General features: G+C 35.9%; 2 protein-coding genes across 2 annotated transcripts; both read right to left on the minus strand.

Moving 5' to 3' along the window:
* Window positions 1-99: 99 nt before the first annotated feature.
* Window positions 100-6543, minus strand: LOC128679452 (apolipoprotein D-like). Its single transcript, XM_053761725.2, has 6 exons — window positions 6369-6543; window positions 2425-2579; window positions 2267-2334; window positions 1743-1894; window positions 992-1163; window positions 100-801 (listed from the first exon to the last, which is right to left on the minus strand). The coding sequence occupies exons 1-6, from the start codon at window positions 6486-6488 to the stop codon at window positions 665-667; spliced, it is 804 nt and encodes a 267-aa protein (XP_053617700.1). The 5' UTR covers window positions 6489-6543; the 3' UTR covers window positions 100-664.
* A 5393-nt stretch (window positions 6544-11936) lies between these two features.
* Window positions 11937-20333, minus strand: LOC128679448 (lysosomal acid glucosylceramidase-like). The gene is made up of 12 exons (XM_053761718.1): window positions 20188-20333; window positions 18509-18636; window positions 18010-18073; window positions 17473-17611; window positions 16722-16878; window positions 15650-15810; window positions 14805-14928; window positions 14183-14296; window positions 13524-13671; window positions 12916-12995; window positions 12508-12800; window positions 11937-12240 (listed from the first exon to the last, which is right to left on the minus strand). Exons 1-12 carry the CDS (start codon window positions 20246-20248, stop codon window positions 12123-12125), a joined length of 1587 nt encoding a protein of 528 aa, XP_053617693.1. The 5' UTR covers window positions 20249-20333; the 3' UTR covers window positions 11937-12122.
* Window positions 20334-21045: the final 712 nt, after the last annotated feature.

Genomic DNA, 21045 nt, shown 5'->3' on the forward strand with positions numbered 1-21045 from the left:
AAAGTATTAGGTATATTTCCATTATATATTATTGGTGTTATAAAGTTTATCTAACAAAATGTTACATTTTGCAACAAGGTAAATTTGAAAAGAAACGTATTTTTTTTTTGTAAAGAAATTTATTTACTGTTAATTATAAACCTACTTTATATTTACAATATCATCTTGCTTTTAGACGTTCATACGATGGTTTATCAGGTTTCATAACCACCACTTATAGAATTGAGTATTATAAAAAATTGCCTTCCTCTAGCAGGTTATATTTAAACAGGTTAAATTTTGTGAACCTAAGAGTCTCTACTCTACTATCAACAAGGTATAGATACGAGGTAATTAATTTTATATAACTGTTCCAAACAGAATGAAACATAGAAACTACCATTTGATAGACTAGAACGCCTATTTGATGCATTTTCCATGACTAATATGAAAGTTTAAAAAACTAACAGAAAAGCACTAGATTTCCGTAAGTAGTCGTAAAAGTCAGATGTCTACACTAGTGTTTAAGACAAACCAACTTCAGAGTGTGATTATGAAGAAAAAAATTCTTCTGTGTCATGTGACTTGAGTGTCGGGAGTGTCACGAGCATAGCCTACGTCTTAATAAATAAATACATATTTTTGCCGTCGTGTAAATAGTTTTTCAATTGCACCTAGGTATGTTTCAAGGCAGCCACTCAGCTTCAGCATTCAAATTCCTCGTCTGTTTACCAGATGGAGCCTCTGTGAGGTCCTCTTTGCTGTCTGCTACCTTATGATACACCTTCTTTCCAGCGTCCACTACGTATTCCACACCATTAGCTGTGAAAAATACATATTACTTTTAGAAAATTTGGAAAGCGGCACTGAGGATAAGTCATTTCTTATCTGATATGTCATCAATGTTTTCTCTGTCATTTGTAGGAGGCGATTTAATTAATTCATTCTTAGTGTTAACATTGTTATTTTCATAATTAGTTAAAGCATGAGTAACAGAATCATTTAAACTAACCTATAACACCACCAGTTCTTCTGACCGCTTCGCCGATGTTGTGGGAGGAGAAGGTCTCAGGGTCGATGTTGATGTTGACGCCCTCGCCTTGCTTGTGGTGTGGACAGTCACTCTGCGAGATGATGGACAGGTCGAACGGATCCACGCCGTAGGAGGAGAGCTTCTGACGCATCTACATACGAAAAATCAAATATCACTTATTGAATATGCAAAGAGTAAACTGTATACTGATTTCCTAAGACAGCATTAAGTTATATGCATAGCAATCAGAAAACATTCTAGAAAATTTTCAAATTTCTGATTTTGAAAATTTTAAGGCAAGTTTCTAGAAAACAGAATTTCTCAGACAATTGTTGTTTTATTTTCGGTGAAGAACACCCTGTAATATTTTCAAGGAAATGGTTGATATATCAACCATTTCCTTGAAAATATTACAGGCTAAATTATAATTTAGCTCTATCACCACCACAAAAATTATTATCGACTCTGTAATCGGCTGATAATAAAGAGTATTCTACAGTTTTGGTTGGACAGATTAACAGATTTGGTTGGACTATTGGGTAGGAAGATAAAATTTTATGTTTACGTAGCTACAAAGCGCGTTACGTTGGAAAGCCTGGCTTAAGATCATGCGAATTTAAAGCTAAGTAGACTTTCGCTTGCACTTTTTCACATCATACTTATTCTAAATCAAACGATACTTCTCGAAGCTGCAAACTATTAACATCTAATACTTAAGTTGGGGTCATACCTTGTCAGTGTACATCCTGTCCAGCTCCTTCGTTCTGGAGAGGATGGTGGCGGACCGTCTGTGGCCGATGGGCAGATGCTGGCACGTGAATATCGCCGCGTAATTCGTATAGTCCGTTGACAGCACGATGTAGCTCGCTGATCCTGCCACACCTGAAAATTACTCTTTATATTTTGATAGTTCTAATAGAAAGAATTTTGAGATAAAATATACCTCTTGTATAATTATTTTTCAAATACTTACGTTTTTATGGAGCAGTGCCATGTACTTTATAAAGCGCCATTGACTATCAGACTTGTGGATCAAATCCTACAGGAATCGCGTACTTTCGGAACAAAATCAATTACCCTATGTGTTAATCCAAGTTATCAACTACCTCAATACCAAGTTTCATAAAAAACCTTTGCGTATGGTGTTGCCTCTTATTCCTTAGTCGCTGGGTACAACACCCATGAGTATAGTGTATTCCTATTCTAGGACGGGAACTACACACCACGGTCTTCCAATTACTCAAACAAACTTACTTAGAGGGAAGTTGACTTTCATTTTCGCAGGCACTGATGGGTCAGGAACAGTCAGTACTCCCTTGTATCTGAAATTAATATATTTTTTTACAATAAGCACCTATATGTATATTTTTTATTTATTTTTTTGGCTTGATTGAGAAGAAATCACCACTCACTTGTAATCATGCTTGAGTGGAGTGAGCCCCAGTATGAAGTGCTGTGAAATCTGCTCGATCTCATATTTCCCTGGCTCCGGGGTCTTGGTGAAGTTGTATGTGATGCAATGTGACGCAGTGGAGGTCTTCTGCATCACGTACCACACTCCTAGTAGCTGGAAACAGAAAGTAAGGATTTTTAGACTTTTGTAAAATACTGCTTTAGAAATTGGAACGTAAATTCGCTTTTTTTTTGTTATTATTTACATATTTACAAGTTTCGGTATATTTTTTCCTTATCCTATCTATATTATAAGCCATGTTTTATGATTTCAGGTCAATGGGAAGTAATTTAAGTACACTTATATAAGTTCATGTAGTAGGTACTCCGTACCTACAAAGTAATTCCATGACATGTATACATTCTGATTCTCAATCAATCAATTTTATATGATATGATGACAGTTTCACGATTCGTGCATTAGGAATACTATATTGTTATGAGAGACACTTTTATAACATAACAATGCATATATATACCCATTGTCAGTCTATTTGCATTCATTATTGTAATATATATAGTACAGTTTGCACTGTGGACGTCGGTGAACATGTGTTGCGCATACGCATACGGTGAGAACTGCCAACTGATGTACAGACAGCAAAAAATATTTTTATACATCTATTTTCAAAATATTTTTTTTTTGCATACTTCCTTGGTCTACCACTAAATTAATAAAAACTTCGACACTTTTTGACTGCGGAAGGAACCGGGAGATGAGATGATCGAGAAAGGGAGGACGGTCAAGAACGAGATGACGCGACAACTTTGCGCGTGGTTATATTATAAGATTGCTATTTTTTCTCCAGTAATACGCCTAATAGAATTTCCAATACAATAAAGTACTATAACTTTCAAAGTATATTTTCAACTTGTTTTATATCCTTATCGTCGTTCTGTACAATTAAAATAATAGGAGCTATGTAAAAGGTAATATTCTCTTTCTACTTGTACTGTGATTCTACAAAACGAAAACCAATTAGATATAAATTTAAATTTGTGCAGCACTTTTCTACTGCTTTCTTTGTAGGTACGCATTTCTTTTGTGCGCAATAGACAGTTTACAAACAAACTTAATTATAATAAACATAAAGATGTGGTGGTGGTGTAATGGTCCCCGCCTGTGGATCGAAAGATCCCACGTTCGAATCCTACACGTGCCACATGAGTTTGTATACCAATCTGACTCATGTATAGTAGTTTTCATCGACCACCACTTGCTTCCGGTGAAGGAAAAACATCGTGAGGAAACCTGCACACTTGTATGTGAAATGGAAAAGGCAATGTCAAACCACTCCATTAATAATGCCAAGAAAGTTGTTAAGTGTATTTCATTCCATGTAATGAATCAGTTATGAGGAATACGACTGTGAAGAAGAAAACATAAAAATAAATCCTTATAATATTATAAAACATAGTCCTCTGCCGCGTCTCTCTGTCTGTTTGTCTGTTTGTGATAAACTCAAAAACTGCTGCACGGATTTTCATGCGGATTACACCAATAGACAGTGTGGTTTAGGTGTATAATTTATTATGTTTTACCCGAGCGAAGTCGGGTCGGGCCCCTAGTAAATAATACTTAAAGATATTTTATTTTAGTAACTACATTAATATAGGCTGCTGTCGGTACTTACATACGAATACAACAACAATGACTTTCATAAATAAGGTTCACGTGTGTTGATAGTAACTGAAAGTGTCGATACGATATCGGAGCCTTGCAAGCCGAGCAACGGGCAACGTTCTTGAAAAGGGCGGCCACGATCCTGTGATGGGATACTGCAGTTGTTTTAGTCAGCGGTGATCACTTACCATCTGTTACGCTTGCTTGTTTGCCGCCAAATTCCATAAAAGTATCGATATTTGTTTCATTCATATTGTATAATCGAATTGACCTTTTACGATTATTACGCAAATGTGATTTGGATCGCGAATAGTATTGTGAGTTTTACATAACCTGTACAATGCTGTACATGAAGTTTACAACCAACATTTTAGATACTTGAACTTCATATGCAATGATTTTTAATTGTTTTTTTTTTCTTCTTCTAGTTGTAATTTCATGTAAAAATGATATTATATTAAGTAAGTAAATAATAATTAACATAGGTACCTATCCCAACTTTGCAATCATATTTGCACTATATTGATTGTACTATTACTAAAAGAAGGTTAAAAATGGAAGTTAAATTTATTAAGACCAGATTTTGCCCGGGGCTTCGCTCCCGCGGGAATTTTGAGACAAAATATAGCCTATAACAATGTTGGATAAACCTTTATAATGGCGAAAGAATTTTTTGAATCGGTTCGGTAGTTTCGGAGAATACCCGCAAACAAACATACAAACTCACAAACGTTTACCTCTTATATATATATATATATATATATATATATATATATATATATATATATATATATATATATATATATATATATATATATATAGTATAGATAGAGGAAAAAGATGTACCAAGGAGAACATTGCGGGACGATATTGATAAATTCCTATCAATATTACTTAATTTACAATAGAAAGAGACGAGTGCAACAGTGAAACACAACGTCTAGGTAATTAATCATCATCTTATTCGTATCACTCTTGACAGAGTGGTCGTGGTCAACATGGTTTTTGATTCTGGGAGGCAGGTGTGGCTCGCCGTACGATGTCCCGCCATCTCTCCCTGCTTGTAGTCATCCTGCACTCGTGTACCAGTGTGTGTAGTTGATTATAGATCGATTGGACACTTTATTTAGTGTGGCGCTATTATCTTTACTAGAGATCACGGGGCGAGATTCAACATCATAATCTTTTTTATCATTTGCCACCATTTCGGGTCGGCAAAATATATCTTCTCTATCCATATCTATGTATCTGTTTCCTGTCATAATCGCGTCCACTCGTACTCCTTCTGCCTCACACAGTCCATCCATCCCTTTCTTTATTTCTTCAACGTTCTTTTAAGTTAAATATTCGTCATCTTTCCCAATGAGATGCCAATTCAATATATTACTCCTTAGTTTTTCATAACGACCAACAAAACCGATCAACTTATTCCGTGATTTCGGTCAACTTCTCAGTATTTTCTAAATTTTCTAATATCTAGTAAGTATGTTATCTCGAAGACAAAGAATGTCAGCGTTAGGTCTGAGTCACCGGTGTCAATCTCCTGTGTGACCGGTTTATGAGGCCGATAAATTATATTGTTTACCATTTGACACATTCTAGGTCGCATCTGACTGTAATAATCTAGCTCTGACCCTCGGCTTCACTCGCGTATATTTCGACCCACCCCCCTACGTCTAAAATAACAAGTTATTTTACAAAGCTATTTACAAAATTTCTGTAGCATTTTCTCGTCAGTGAAGATCAGAAATTGTGCGTCTAACTATTCATATTGATAACCTTTTGAACTCCACACACAGTTCCAGTAATTACAAGTGTGATAAGACACTTTTGAGTCGTAAATAACAATAAAATTAACTTAAACTCAGCTATTATATGTACCTAATGGTTTAACGCAATGCAGATATTTTTTATTAATTACGTACTAGGTACATTACGTACATCTAAGAAAGTTGTAATTGTAACTAGTACGTAAATTAGGATTGTCATTTATGTAAATTATACATTATTCTTACCAAAATTTGAATTTCAAACTGCAATTTTTGGGATCAAGTTGCCAGATAAGACAAACTTATAAAATAATTACAAGTGAGAGTGATTTATTTGTAAAACATTGAGATAATAGGTAAGACGTGTATTAGGACTGAATGTTTCCACGGGTCCGGACCCGTTTCCACAATGTATTTCCTGTTATTTAAGTTAGATCGCACATAATAATACAATCACAATACAGAAAACTTGAATTACGATATTAAATAAATAGTGCTGTAAAAAACTTACCCGATTCATTTCGAATCCCGGCATGGGCTCCACAATGGGGCACTCCCCCAGGTGGTAGGTGTGTGAGTAGACCCCATGGCAGGCCGCCAGCAGGGCTCCAAATAATAGCAAACTCCTCATATTTATCACAAATAACGTGCGTTCTCCGCTACGGTCAACGACAGACTGAAACGAATACAAGTCTCCATTCATATATAGAAGCGCGCGTTCAAAATAATGTATGTGTCATTGGAACTCAACTGTACAATCGACTGCATGTCACGTTACCCTGTTTTGAGCTTTTATGCAGTTGTAATAACTGCTACTTTGCAATTTCAGGTAGTTTTATGTGATGACACTACCGCGTACAATATTCTGAGAAATGTTTGTTAATTAAGATTAATTTAATGAAAACAGGGTGTTGACGAGGAAGGAAGACTGTTGTCTGCAGATAGGTCTATTTACCTTGCTATAGATAACTACTTATAATGTCTGTAAAACTGATTTTGACCTATATCAAGCCTAAGGTTCAGTAGATCTAAACGGTTTTTTTTTTCATATTGACAAGAAAGTAAAACTGTTGAAACCTTTCGTCAGGTAGAAACCGTACTGGCTACCTTAGAAAAATAATAGTTTCGCTTTAACCTAAAAATGAAATCTTCAATCAATTTCTTATAACTGAACGAAATTCCTCATCTATATCAGAACTTAGTTCCTGCGTGCTCTATCTCTAAAAGAACGATACAACTTTTGCCTTTTTCTTTCTCATCCATAATTGAGTTAACTCTTTCCCTTCCCTCTCGTATTCATCTGTCTCGCTGTTCGTAGTTCAAGTCTTTTTCTCAGTAACGCTTATAAGTATTAAATTAAAAGTGTAAATTAAATACTGTGATCTACGGTCTCTTTCAGCTGTGAAGAAATCGAACTTTTAAGAAAAAAATTATAACGGAAAGTTCACATCAATTGAAAAAATCGCTCATTTACTCTGTAAGCAACAAAAATGTGGCAAAATGTTCTCAATTTGAAACACAATGGGACATTGTGATTGATCATCATCGGGGACGACAACGGGTGTCATTTTGCAACTGCATTGGATCGTTGTTGACAGATATTTCCGTTACCGATGCGGTGTCAAATGGAATGTACCTACTCTTTAAACTACATCATGGTTTGTGTTACATTAGGATTTATATATATATATATATATATATATATATATATATATATATATATATATATATATATTCTGCTGTCTTGACAGCAGTTACAAAGCAGTTGACAGTAGGTACATGAGTCATGACTACAATAACTGAAAGTGTCATACAAACTGTGAACCATATTTTTGTGAGAAACATCATTCGTCATTCCAATACAAAGCGATGACCTTTCAACTTGTAACTTGAGATTACGATAAATGTTTAATCGCATTTAAAAAACAAAAGAAACTTGAAACATTATTCATCGTGCCTGCAAGTATTGAAGATAATTTAGATTTAAAATTCTTGTACGTATTTTGATAGTTTAGCTTTAAGACTAAAAGAAAAATATCTACTTAGTATAGAAGGTGTAAAGCCAGCTAGCTATACATGATCGCAAAACATTTCGCCGAATTTTGGTGCATTATGATTGTTTTTCATTTCAGTAAAAAGCTTTCATTTTCATACAAACACGAACACAATACGAACACTGCGTAGAGTGTTCGTTCGCGCATCTTTATAAGTTCAGCGATAGAGTGAAGCTGACATAAGATGTTTTATGATGGGGTTTAGCTAATCACTACAAAATATGTAAACACAAAGTCTAAGCTATCACCATAGGTATATTTTTATGCAGTTTTCACTGTTATTTCGATTATTTTCAGTATCAAATAATTTATTTGCATAAATGTAGGTGATATAAGATGTTACAGATTGATGCTCAGTGCCTATTACTTTCAAAGCATGCAAAAATTTAAAAATTGTAATTAACATGTCAAGAAAAAAAATATAATAATAACAGTTACAATTCCTCATTACATTCAATATTATTGTTAAATAAGAAGTCATCAATACTATAATAACATTTTTTAATTAGCACCTAAGTTCTTTTCTTATTTTGTTTTATGTGTGTGAGAACGCCAGTTTAAAATAAAAATATTCTTTCATTCCATAATAAGTCCTTGATTCTTTAATAATACCTACTTATTCCTAAGGTTTCGATCCACAATGATAGGAGCACATTCGTAATATTGAAGCGCTTTGAAACCGGTCAATCGAGGTAAACGTAAGTCCATTATGACGATATGAGTCCGTGACTCATCTCAGAAGCCATAAAGTTATGTACACACAGCACACCAGAAGACGTATTTATAATGAAACATATAAACACGTGTAGCACGTTACCGTTTTCAAAAAGAGAGATCGTGTGTATCTCTTTTCTTTTACAGCAGAAAAAGAGACAGTATGTGGTTAGGTAACGTGTTACATTTGTATGTTTATTGGTAGCCCCCAGTTCTTATTTTCTTTAATTTTACTTTACCTGATCACCTATGTTGGCAAATCTCGCAAGATATAGACAAATAGGCAGCCTTAATTTTTGATGAATCTGGTGAACATTGTCTACCAGCATACAGGTTACCTTATTATGTACCTATATATCCGTTCACCGGTAGCAAGTTGAATATTAAATACTTACCGATATGAGAGCCAAAAGCATTGAGATCTTGCAATGAAAGAAATTTTAAAACCTTATTAAAACCAATATTATTTTAATTCGTTTTTTATTCATTTAGTTTTATTATTTTGAAGTAGTAATTTGAAAGTAATAAAATTTTCTAAAGAGCAAAAATATTTTTTTTTTAATACGAAAAATTATAGTGTTATGAATTATAATTTATAGTGTTAGTACACGGCCTTATGTCTCAATGCTTTGTAACCGTGTGTCACAGTGTATTTGTTACAATTCAATACAGAAACATATATAACCATCACATAAACTAAATTTAAATATGAATCATTATTTTGTCTAGGTTTTCGCAAGTAGAACATTCGTTTAACAAACTTCGTAAAAGAGCAGTAATATATACCGTACAAGGTCCTTGGAACCAGTGCATTCCATTTGTGAACAAAAATCTACGTATGTACGTAAATAAACTTTTCAATAAACATAAATAGCCACAAGTTGGCTGAAGACATTTCTGGCTGTATTCTCCTTGGCTGAAGGACTTGTCTAAATGGGGCTGTAGTTCTATTCTAACGCCGCCTTGTTTCAAAAATACGCTTTTTTTATTTTAGGACCATGAAAAAGGTAAAATGATTTTATTTTGTACATATTTGTTAGCACCACTCAACGTTACAGCATAATAAAATATGCGAAATTTCACTGCTAAATTGCTCTACTCATGTCTTAGTTAAAAACTGGGGTTCTGTGTTGACACAAAATGCAATACTGTTGTCAGAGAGATCATGCATTCAAATCATGTCCGTGCAGTAAACCGTTGAGGAGTTTCCGGGTCGGAAGCCGTCCCCGAATGCACCCTCAGGTCATACTAATCATAATAATGTATTGTCATCAAAACTTAACGTGTGTACAAAATTTCAGCTCAAGCAGTTGAAGATATCTTCTCCAAAATTGAGTTACAAGACTCCACCCGAACATATAATCTACAACATGTCAATCTACCCAAATTCATTGCAAACTCGCCTGCGCCATAGAGGTTCGAGCAGGGTAACTTGATGTGATGCCCGCTCTCCCCGTCAGCTTTCTGACTGGTGTGCGGAGTGGGCTTGATGGTCCGCGCCACGCTCGCGTGGCGTAAGGGGCGGGTGGTTAGCACTTGTGCTTGCTGCCCGCCCAGGTCGGGGCCGAAAGGCCGGCCGGGGGGGCGTCGCGGTGAAATGCCTAGCGACCCCGTGACGTCCCCCATAACGGCAGCGTGAAAACGCCCCAGGGGTTTAGTGGGTAGGCTGGGCCGACAACAAAAAAAAAACACATAATATTGCAAGTATAAAAGCTTGTAAAACTCAAGCGTTCTACACTACGCTTTTGTTACTTTAGCTAGGGGTGGAAATAAGAACGTAACAACTTCACCAGTACTAAATGCAGTTTCCTGTTCACCTACAAGTGGATTCAATAAAATGATTAAGATTGACGGTAGATTACAATATCCCTCTTACTATTCATACCTACCTGTCCTGGGCGGTGCAATTTTCTGGTTTGTGTGACTCAGACTCAAGGTTTACGTAGAGAACCAATGATTGCCGCTTCCGCTTGTTCTACTGGCTTTTGCTCGCGGCTTCGCCCGCGCTCATCCCACGGGTACAGTTATTTTTCCGTGATAACAGTTATATGTCCTTCTCCATACTTCAATCTAGATTTAGGCAAAATTTCATAAAGATTGGTTAGGTAAGTATGAACGTGAAGAGGTTACAAACAAATAAAAAAACTTACTTTCGCATTTATAATGGTAGTTATGATTTGTTCTACTGTTCCAAGAAAGGGAAAACACAAGAAGTGCTGGCGTGATATCGTCCAGGATATTAAAATTAAAACCACGGTACCGTAATATCACCAAGTCCTTAGCTTCGGGACACCATGGACCAGCTGTCTCAACAGCGACTGGAACAACATTGACTGCGAGGACAGAACAGAAATTTAACACATTTTTAACCAACAAATTTAAATAATTCGTTCAGAAATTAGATTATCACGGACACTTTTCACGTAAAATGTTGTATTATGTAATATTTTCTCAAAAAGCTACAAACTACTGACATTTTGGAACAACCAATGCTGATAAGAAATGCCTAAAGAAACTAATTTAAACAGTGTTGGTCCCTATCACGCGTAAATGTAAATACTTACGCATTATCCTAATGTCTTTAAAACAACTACAAAAGGTTTTTAGGTTTTCATTAAATAAGTTTTAAATGAATTTGATGGACAAATTCATTTCTTTAACGTTCTTCAAAAAATACTTGAGGCATATAGTTATTACCTAACCCACAAATGTTTTCTGTTCGATTTTTTCTTGTTCGAAATCAATATAACGACGTTTCAAATGCCAGATAGCTTCTTTTACATAATTTGTGTTTCTAGAAATTTAAAAAGCTTAGACCCAATTGACGTAACCATAGATAAAAGAAAATGGGCATAACTTTCGAAATTCGACTTTAAAAAAAACAAAATTGTTTTTTCGATTAATAAAAAAATTACTACATGTTTGCACTATTTTAAAATTCGTTCACTTACCTAATAGGTATCAACGAGTAAACAAACGTTGAGATATGACTCAGTGGGGTCACGACACGACACGACTGCATGTATTCAGATTTATGTAACAAAATTACTCACATCCTCTTCGTTGTTGTATGAATGCTTTGCCGCTGGCGACTTAGGGATCAAGGACTACAATTGTCAGGTTTTTAAAAGAAATATATGTGAGATTCTACGCTAATATCAGTAGGGATCAGATCAGATCTATAGATCTGATCTGATCCTCTCAACTGAACTTATGTCCAGTTTCTTTCTCAGCCGTTGAACGAGCCCAGAGTAGACTACCCTATAGATCATAGAAAATTATGTACGTTCCTCCGGCAAAAAAAATTAAAGAATAAATCATAAGGTTTAATTGTATCCATTATTTTTTTAAATACTAATAATCAGTGATACGAGTAAACAGCAGCCCCTCCCTGTCCCCGCTGGCAATGCGCCTTCCATCTTTTATGGCATGAAATGTTTGTTAAATCCATGTTAAATCACAGGCATCTTCTTTTCGAATGACGACAGTACATTAATCTATTTAGATGATTTAATTTTGTATGGCAACTCGATCGTTGTTATTGAATTCCCTCTCAGAATCAGCTCTGCTTGTTTGTCTCCTAGTTTTATTTTTATCGCTTTGTCCTTTTTGTCTCTGAAAATACATATTAAAAGTGTATAAGTATTTATTTTTCAAAAGTAATTTAGGGCACCGTTTTACGGTAAAATTAAAGTTAACTAATTTATATGTGCCAACCGGAGCGGAAGTCCAGATCACCGACTGCCGTAAGAAACGGTCAAATTCATAGAGTGTTTACATTCAGGGCACAAGTAATATGATGATGAAGATCATGAACTACCTATAGAACTTGTTAAAGCTGTTGGTTTTCTTCACAAACAAATAAAATAAATGACAGATTACCTGCTATACATGACGACCACTACTGTTTCCTCCCCAGGAGTGACAACTGCCACAGCATCAACAGGCCAAGCCAGGAGAGGCTTCCTCTCAGTACACTGGATCCTCCTGGACCCCCTCTGGATAAACTTGGACACGTGGCCCAGGGCGTAGAACGTTGGTTGCTTGACAAACTCGTTGGCTTCAGGGAAGACTAAGATGGGGGAATCGACGTTATTTTTAGCCCAGTTGGGACCACCATCTTTGTTTAGGCATAGGTTCCAATCAATCCAGCCAACGAGGTTGTGATTCAAGTCCTATAAAAAAGGTAAGGATCATAAATCTTTATATCCCTATTAGCCTCGCACCGCGTCCATGGGAGAATATGGAGTAGTTCTATTCTAGGCCAGGAAACACGCCACAACTACGTACCGTAATAATGTCTTTGATATATCTAACGGCTCGCTCCCATGATCCCAGTATAACCTTTTTCCTTTCCCACGGCTGGGATCCTGAAACAGATTGTGTTTATCATAACAGAAATTCAGAAATCTATTAAGCAACTAGCGACCCGGTACGGCTTCGCCCGGGTAAAACCATAATAAATTATACACCTCAACCTTCCTCAGGGATATCACACTATCTATTGGTGAAAACCGCAAGAAAATCCGAAAAATTTTGAGTTTATCGCGAACAGGCAAACTGACAAAAGGTATACTAGCTGCGCCTCGTGGCTTCGATATGTGTTATTCCAGGTTATATTCTACCCGTGTACCAAATTTCATAACAATCCGTCCAGTTTCCAGTACCCAGATTTTTGCGTGAAAGAGTAACAAACATACAAACACTCTCACAAACTTTCGGATTTATAATATTAGTAGGATATACCTGCCAAATGAAAGCCATAAAATTATAATATATATTTGTAGTAGGTACAACATTGTAGAAGATAATCTTGTCGGTTCTAAGAATATACATATTGAAGTCCTCGATACAAATTTAAGAAAAATTATAGGTATTGAAGAAAATGAAATAGGTACCTTCACACGCTTCTGTATTGATAATGAACTTGTCAGGGTAGCTCTTGGAGACGACGTCGAGGACTGAAGGAGGAACGATGAAATCTGTGTAGTAATGAACTGCTATTCCATCTATGTATTGAAGAGCATCCTTGTGTTTCATCACCATCTTGAAATTTAATGCAATTAAGAAACACCTAAATAAAAAATTAAATTTAAGAAACCCCCTTCCGAAGTTGCTGGCATCATGTCGTGTACTGGGAAAGAGCTATTTCCAATCGGCTAAACGCACTTGAACACTTTCGATTAAATTATCTTTCAAATGAAAAACTAGATCAAAATCCGTTCAGCCGTTTAGCTGCTACGATGCCACAGAAAAACAAACAGATACACAGACACGTTAAACTTATACGAATAAGTGAGTCTATCGAATAACTCGATAACATTCGACATCTTATCGTGGGTGCAACGCATACAATACAAAGAACTGTAGACAAACATCTATAAAAACAAATAAATGGCTGATTTTACTCCTTGGGAGCCAACCCTGTTTCACCATAACAATATGCATTGTCATTATTCCACATTTCAAATAATTCGGACGGTGGAAAATTGGTCAAAAACAAAATTAGACCAACACTAAAGGCCAAGTTAAACAAAAACTTGTAAAAATAGCTTACCAAATTAAAGAAATACGGAACATTCAGTCGCTGATCGTCGACACTTAGAATCTTCACATCGCGGTAGGTCGAGTTACGAAGCATGGGTCCCAGGTGATTGGCTATCCAGAAACCCTGAAGGAGTAAACAGAAAAAAATCAATTTCTCTTCAATTATATGTAAAGTAACACTTCAATGAACCAAAAACAAGACACAAAAATTCTAAAGAGGGAAACTAGAAAGATAAGAAAGAAGCAGCTTTATAGCTAGTGTACTCTCTTCCAAGCTTTCTTGAAAATAGTTGAATTATTAGAATTGACATTTATTAGAAAACCAACCCTCAGGCTGCAGCCTTCTTCATGATCATATTACTTGGGGTACTGGGGTATTATGTAATCTGTGCTTGGGGCGTCAAACGTTATGTTTTACATTTAAACATTATGTTTTACAAGTGTTAGTTGGCTACCGACAAATCACTTTCTGGCAGATTTATCAAACAGTTATTTTATCAGTTAGATTACAATATGACATTTTATCAGCGTTAAACAGGTATGCCTAAGGTAAACAGTTAGGTATTCTCTGCCCCAATGCATCTCATACTCAAGTGAGAGAGAGGCTCATTGAACAAATTTAAAAACGATACCATGTCTCCAGCAGTCCATCCGAGACAGTTGAAGTGGGACAAGAAGAGGTCGCCGTTGACAGGCTCGTTCGTGGTGGTGATGGCCCATACCGGAATACCGTGGCTGAAGTACTGCTCCAAAAATCTGTAATTGCGATTTGATGTTGTCGATGTTTTCTCTAACACCAAAACACAGGCAACGAAACACCTCTACTGGTGGCAATAGTAGGGATTCTGAGAGATGGGGGCAGATGTTAAGTGTGTAATTCATTCTGCCATCTAATGCGGTTCCGTTTTCCTACTTTTTCTCCTTCATTTTCCAATAGTGTTTGGCATCTTTCGTTGCCAATTCTAACGTGAGAAGTTAAAACAGGGCAAACAAATATTTGTACATGTGATCACAGTTTGCCTCTGGTTCTGCGATGCGAATTCAAAATTAAAGAACGGTGACGGTGATTTTCTCCCATTTAAAAAACATTTACTTGAATGAACTAACGTGTTATAATAACAAATTTACATTAGCGGTTTTCTCTTTTAAAACTGTATTTTATAAAACTACTATATCTATATCGAATACTATCTCTAATAATATTATTGGAAACACATATGTGTTTCCACACAAAGTTTTCTTTCTAATGGATAAAAACTATACATGAATCCGATTGTTGGATAGGCCGTTTAATAATATACTTACTTTCTACGGTTCCGTTCCTACAAAGGAAAATCGGAACCTCCATAAAATCACTCATTCGTCGTTCGTCTGTCCATCCATTTGTCCGTCTGTCTGTGCGACCTTCGCAGTTAGTTGTTTTCCGAAATTATGTATCAATTTCAGCTTGAAAAGCAAAACAAAAGCCAAATCTTACCTGATGTGATAAAGAGCGTAAGTCTCGTAGTATTCGTGTTTCAATTTGGTGAATCCGTACCATTCACCATTGGTCTTCATCCAGCGTGGCGGAGACCAGGTTGTAGCGACGACATATAGCGGCGCCGTCACTGCCCGCTTTATTGCGTTGAGCATTGGTATCTGTAACAGACGTGGATGAGAATCTATAAACAATTAGTTAACAAGCTTTTATTTAATTTGTAATCTATACTATTAATATAAAGAGGTAAGGGTCAGTGAGTTTGTATGTTTGAGGCGGATAATCTCCGAAACTGCCGAACCGATTTCAAAAAGTATTTTACCATTAGAAAGATTGCTACAGGCTGTATACTATTTTATCTCAAAATACCCACGGGAGCGAAGCACCGGGCAACTTCTAGTGTTATATACATTGCAATATGTTGTGATATGCAAGATGGTGGACCAGGACCGGCTCCTAACGAGGTAACTCCTCAACAATTTACTTCACGAACATGAAATTTTACACGTGGCTTTAGTCCAGATGACAATGCATTATCCTTATGAGCGAAAATTGATTGTCGACCAGGTCCGGCTCCCAAAGAGGGAACTGCATATGAATTTAGTGTGGTTGAATCCTAGAATAACATCACATATGGACCACAAGGTGAGACACTTGAAAAATTGAGCTAGCCCCAAAGTAAGTTTGAGACTTGTGTTATGGGATACTAACTCAACGATACTATATTTTTATAATAAATACATATATAGATAAACATCCAAGACCTGGGCCAATCAGAAAAAGATCATTTTCCATAATGACCCGACCGGGGTCGAACCCGGGACCTCTCGGTTCAGAGGCAAGCACTTTACAACTGCGCCACCGAGGTCGTCAAATATATAACTTAGGCAACTGAATAAATAACGTTATTGTACAATCTAGTAGATTGTACAGTCACAAACAAATCTTAAAAATGTAATTTATTTTTTACGCGACTTTGAGCTTCGTGGCCCGAAATCCAACTCGTGAAGTCGAGAGCTCAAAGAATTTTATCCCGAAATTTCCATAACAAAGTCCAGGAGCTCGTAGACACCTTATAATTATTGTCTTCTTCGTTGAGAGAGAAGTTTGTGAGGTTGGCGTCGTTTACAGGTAGCTCGTTATATGCATAAGGATGGGTGGAGAAGTCAGTGCCGCCGATCGGGACACGAGCCATGTTATACTCCAGGCCGGACGCGCTGAAATATGAGCTGAAATACAAAATAAGTTTATTACAAAAATTTAATCTTTGACACAAACTTTTATTGTTGTCTTACTCATTACATTCAATGTACGTGTCAAAAATATCAGGTCCGTGCAATAAACTGTTGAGTTCCCACGTCTAAAGCCTGGCTTTTGAAGTCTCATGAGTGAAAAGCGAGATTATTTCGTCAAACGCGGGACACAATATAAATAAAAGCAAATAAATAATTAGTACATGTATTTTTTTTTTTTTCAAAGTTTCAATAAGAACAAAATTTACAAGAATAAAAACAAAAAGCACCGATGCCGATGTCGTTTTTTTTTTGCTTCTTATTTAGATAAGATAAATCGGGACAGTGCTGTGTCCCGTGCGGTACAAATTCTTGAGTCAAAAATCGGGGCGTCCCGCCATTATCGGGACGGCAACACTGTTTTAAACTAACTTACACCTAAACCTTCCTCAGGAGTTGTGATTGTGCTGTGTATTGCTGTCTTTTTTGTTTGACCGCGAACAGACAGACAGACAGACACGTCAGTGGACTTTGTTTTATATATGTAGTGGTACTAGCGATAGCGTTGTTTTACAATACGATTATACTTACTCGATAAGACTCTGTCTAAGCTGTAGGTCAGTTAAATTCATCCAGTTGATTGCCGCGGCGTCGGTGACCGCGCCACCGAAACCAACTATCTCCTGGAACCTGACATTGGGCTCCAAAATAAATTCTGTCTTTATGCAATCTGAAATAAAATAAAATTTCTGGTTAATCCAACGAATACATTCTCCATCGTATACTTTTAATTTATACAGTACCTATAACAGAGTCGACAAAAAAATCCAAACGGTAAATTACTAATTTATATTTAGACTTGGACATGCGCACTACCTTTTATTCCGATTTAATTAAAACAAGCTTAAATTTTATATTTTTATAATTTAATTATATTCGTTGATGAAAAAAATGTTGAATTTTGTTCTTTCGACAACACTTATAATGGCTTATTAATTTTAATAAGTACTTACTTATTTTTATTATAAAATTAAACAAACACATTTTTAATGAAGCTGATATGAAAAATTAGTGATTCATATTCCTAGTGTCTACAATAAATATATGTATAACTTAAAAAAAAAACACCTTGTGCGCACACATGTTTATAATTTTGTAACCGGCCTGTAACTTTCTCAAACCGGGCACCGCCCTGAAATACAAAAATGAAACTGAATTTGTGCATTAAACAATTTCAATTAACAAAGATTTATCTTTTTCAATTTGTTGGAACGAAAGAAAGAAAATATTTGCAAAAAACCATGAGTTTAACATACTTATGTCGATTTTTGAACTGAAATAATTCTAGAAATAAAAAAAAAATTGGTAAGTAATAGATTGAGTTCTAAAGGAAACTTAAATTTGAAAAACAAAGATATACCTACTTATACGAAAAACTAAACTTAAATCCTAGTTGACAGCGGATTACGTGAAACCATCCAATCATTTATTCAGAAAAAACTTCACATACACTTTTTCACGTCAAATTTTATGTTATAAAGTATTCTCACAAACCTACAAACTACTGACATTTCGGCACGACCACTGCCGAAAAGAAATGACGAAGAAAACTCGTATAAAATCTTACCTTAGTGGACGTGTACATAATGAAAGTGTCATTTTGCGGTTTTTCCCTCGTGATATCATCACAATAGGTAGCATTACACACGCAGACTACAGACTCGCCCTTAATAAGCCGAGCCGCGCAAGGTTTGTCTAAAAAAGAAATAAATTTTTATTGTTGTATGTCGTCAGGAGTCGATCCTGGGTGCACCGTCACTTCATGCATATTACAATAATGCATTGGTCCTATTCTTGGGACTATGTTGTTGTCTATTCGCTGTCAAGACTATTCTTATCCCATAGTCGCCACCTACGACATCCACGGGAGAACGTACAATGATAATTCTAGTGATAGAAGTACTCGCCATACAATTCAGTCTAGACTAAACATAAGACATTAATGTTTGAAATCTGAGCTTCCTCTTTCATTTTTATCCGACTGCAAAGAAAGGGTTGTGTTTCACAACTTCCTCGATCGTTTTAAAATCAAACAGACAATTGTCTGTCCGTCATACAGTATGATTTTATGATTACATTCAATGTGAATATACAAGCAAGGTTATATATTTCAGATACTTATTTTTTCTATAGCCTCTATCAAGTATCAAAACTATTTTCAATAATTCTAACAAATAAATCTTACGTATATATTTTTTTGTGGAATAGGACGATGAACGAGCTAGCGGATCACCAAATGGTAAGCGATCATCGCTGCCCATATACAATTAAACAGTACAATGCAACTAAATAAGTAATATCCAAACATTGTAGAAGTCAGTCTATTAAGTACGCTTTCGCGACTAAACGCTGGTCCGATTTTGATTACTTTTGGAATAAATATAGTGAAGTCTGCAGGCCAAACATAGGCGGAGTTATTTATTTGTTTAATGACCCCGATTATTTGTACATATACGGTTATATCACATATCTGAACCGGTTTTTGAATCGTCACGTTGAATCAAAACACTCGGTCCAATATATAATTTTAGACAATTGTCGAAAATAACATCAATACAAAATATATTTATTTTTTAAATTGATCTGTCTTCCATGTCACTCAAAATCATGTCATAATTAAGTAAGGCATGTGCTACCTAGGTACTTAAATGGAAGTCAGTGCCAAGTAAAGGAATGGGCTCTGTATATGATTAGTCAGGCAATTTATACAAAGACTAGATGTTGCGCGGGGCTTTGTTCCCGTGGGAATTTTGAGATAAAATTAGCCTATAGCAATCTTGGACAATGTACCTTTCTAATGGTGAAAGGATTTTTGAAATCGGTTTGGCAGTTTCGGAGATTACCCGGCTCAAACATACAAACTCACAAACGCTCACCTCTTTATAATAATAGTATAGATAGGTTTAACTTGGCAGCGTCTTCCATTCAGTAGGTAACTAGGTAGGTACTTTGTTTTTGCTTGTTTTTGCTTAGTAGGAAGGAAGTCGGTTCAAAAATTGAAAACAAGTTAATTTGTTAGACAAATAAAAAAACCCTGACTTTCAATATTCATTTCGCTTCAACTTTTGAACGGCTGAACCGATTTTTATGAAACATTACTACGAACACTCGGCATAAAATTATCTATGGCACAAAAAAAAAAGTAAACGAAAATCATAGACAGATACACAGACAGCCACGTTAAACTTATCAACACCCCTTTTTTGCGTCGGGGGTTTAAAATAATATAAAGAGTTTAAATCATACCACAATAAATCCAGCCCACATAGCAAAGCACCAAAAATAATACAGTTATTTTGAACGCCATTAGAACTGAACTGTCCACAGATCAGCCGGCCGCCGCGAAAACGATAACAAGACACCAGAGTCGACAAGGCATTTGCTACACTGACAGCGATACACGAGAAGCGAGATACAAATTACTACATGTTGCCCGTATCTTCGCTCGCATGGCAATTTTGAGATAAAATATAGCCTATAGCAATCTTGGATAATGAACCTTTCTAATGGTGAAAAAGATTTTAAAATCTGTTTGGTAGTTTCCCGCATCGGAGATTACCCGCCTCAAACATACAAACTCACAAACTCTTAACTCTTTATAATTAATTATAGTATAAATAAAGTGGTGACTTAGCTAGTTGTCCCACGGTACCTATGATGTTGTCTAAAGACAGAAGTTGGAAATAGCAGGAAATATTTTCGTATTTTTTCAAACCCAGACTATTTTTAATTTCAATGTTTCCTACTTACTATATAATATACTCGTATATTTTATGTCAAATCTATATCTACAAAATCCTACTAATCTATTATTATAAATGCGAAAGTTTGTGAGTATGTGTGTATGTTTGTTACTCTTTCACGCAAAATCTACTGGACCGGTTGTTATGAAATTTGGTACACGGCTAGAATATGAACTGGAATAAGTACATAGAGTACTTTTTATCCCGAAATTCCCACGGAATTTGGGAATGCTTGATGGGAAGCCCCGGGGCGCAGCTAGTTAAAGCTAATGTATATCGCTGGAGAGGTACAGTTGCCTTACTTTAAAGTTGCAGTCGTTATCGTGCGTACAGTCAACCGCACATCAAGTTATCCTGCATA

The sequence above is a fragment of the Plodia interpunctella genome, chromosome 21 (genome assembly GCF_027563975.2).
Source record: "Plodia interpunctella isolate USDA-ARS_2022_Savannah chromosome 21, ilPloInte3.2, whole genome shotgun sequence".
Lineage (NCBI taxonomy): Eukaryota > Metazoa > Arthropoda > Insecta > Lepidoptera > Pyralidae > Plodia > Plodia interpunctella.

Coding starts and splice junctions, on each gene's coding strand:
- LOC128679452 (XM_053761725.2), bottom strand. CDS start 6,488: ATGAGGAGTTTGCTATTATTTGGAGCCCTGCTGGCGGCCTGCCATGGG. Junction 2,580..6,368: donor CGGGATTCGAAATGAATCGG/GTAAGTTTTTTA, acceptor TTCTGTTTCCAG/CTACTAGGAGTGTGGTACGT. Junction 802..991: donor AAGAACTGGTGGTGTTATAG/GTTAGTTTAAAT, acceptor TATTTTTCACAG/CTAATGGTGTGGAATACGTA.
- LOC128679448 (XM_053761718.1), bottom strand. CDS start 20,248: ATGGCGTTCAAAATAACTGTATTATTTTTGGTGCTTTGCTATGTGGGC. Junction 15,811..16,721: donor AAGAAGACAATAATTATAAG/GTGTCTACGAGC, acceptor CGTCTGTTACAG/ATACCAATGCTCAACGCAAT. Junction 12,241..12,507: donor GTGGTCGTCATGTATAGCAG/GTAATCTGTCAT, acceptor ATGTATTTTCAG/AGACAAAAAGGACAAAGCGA.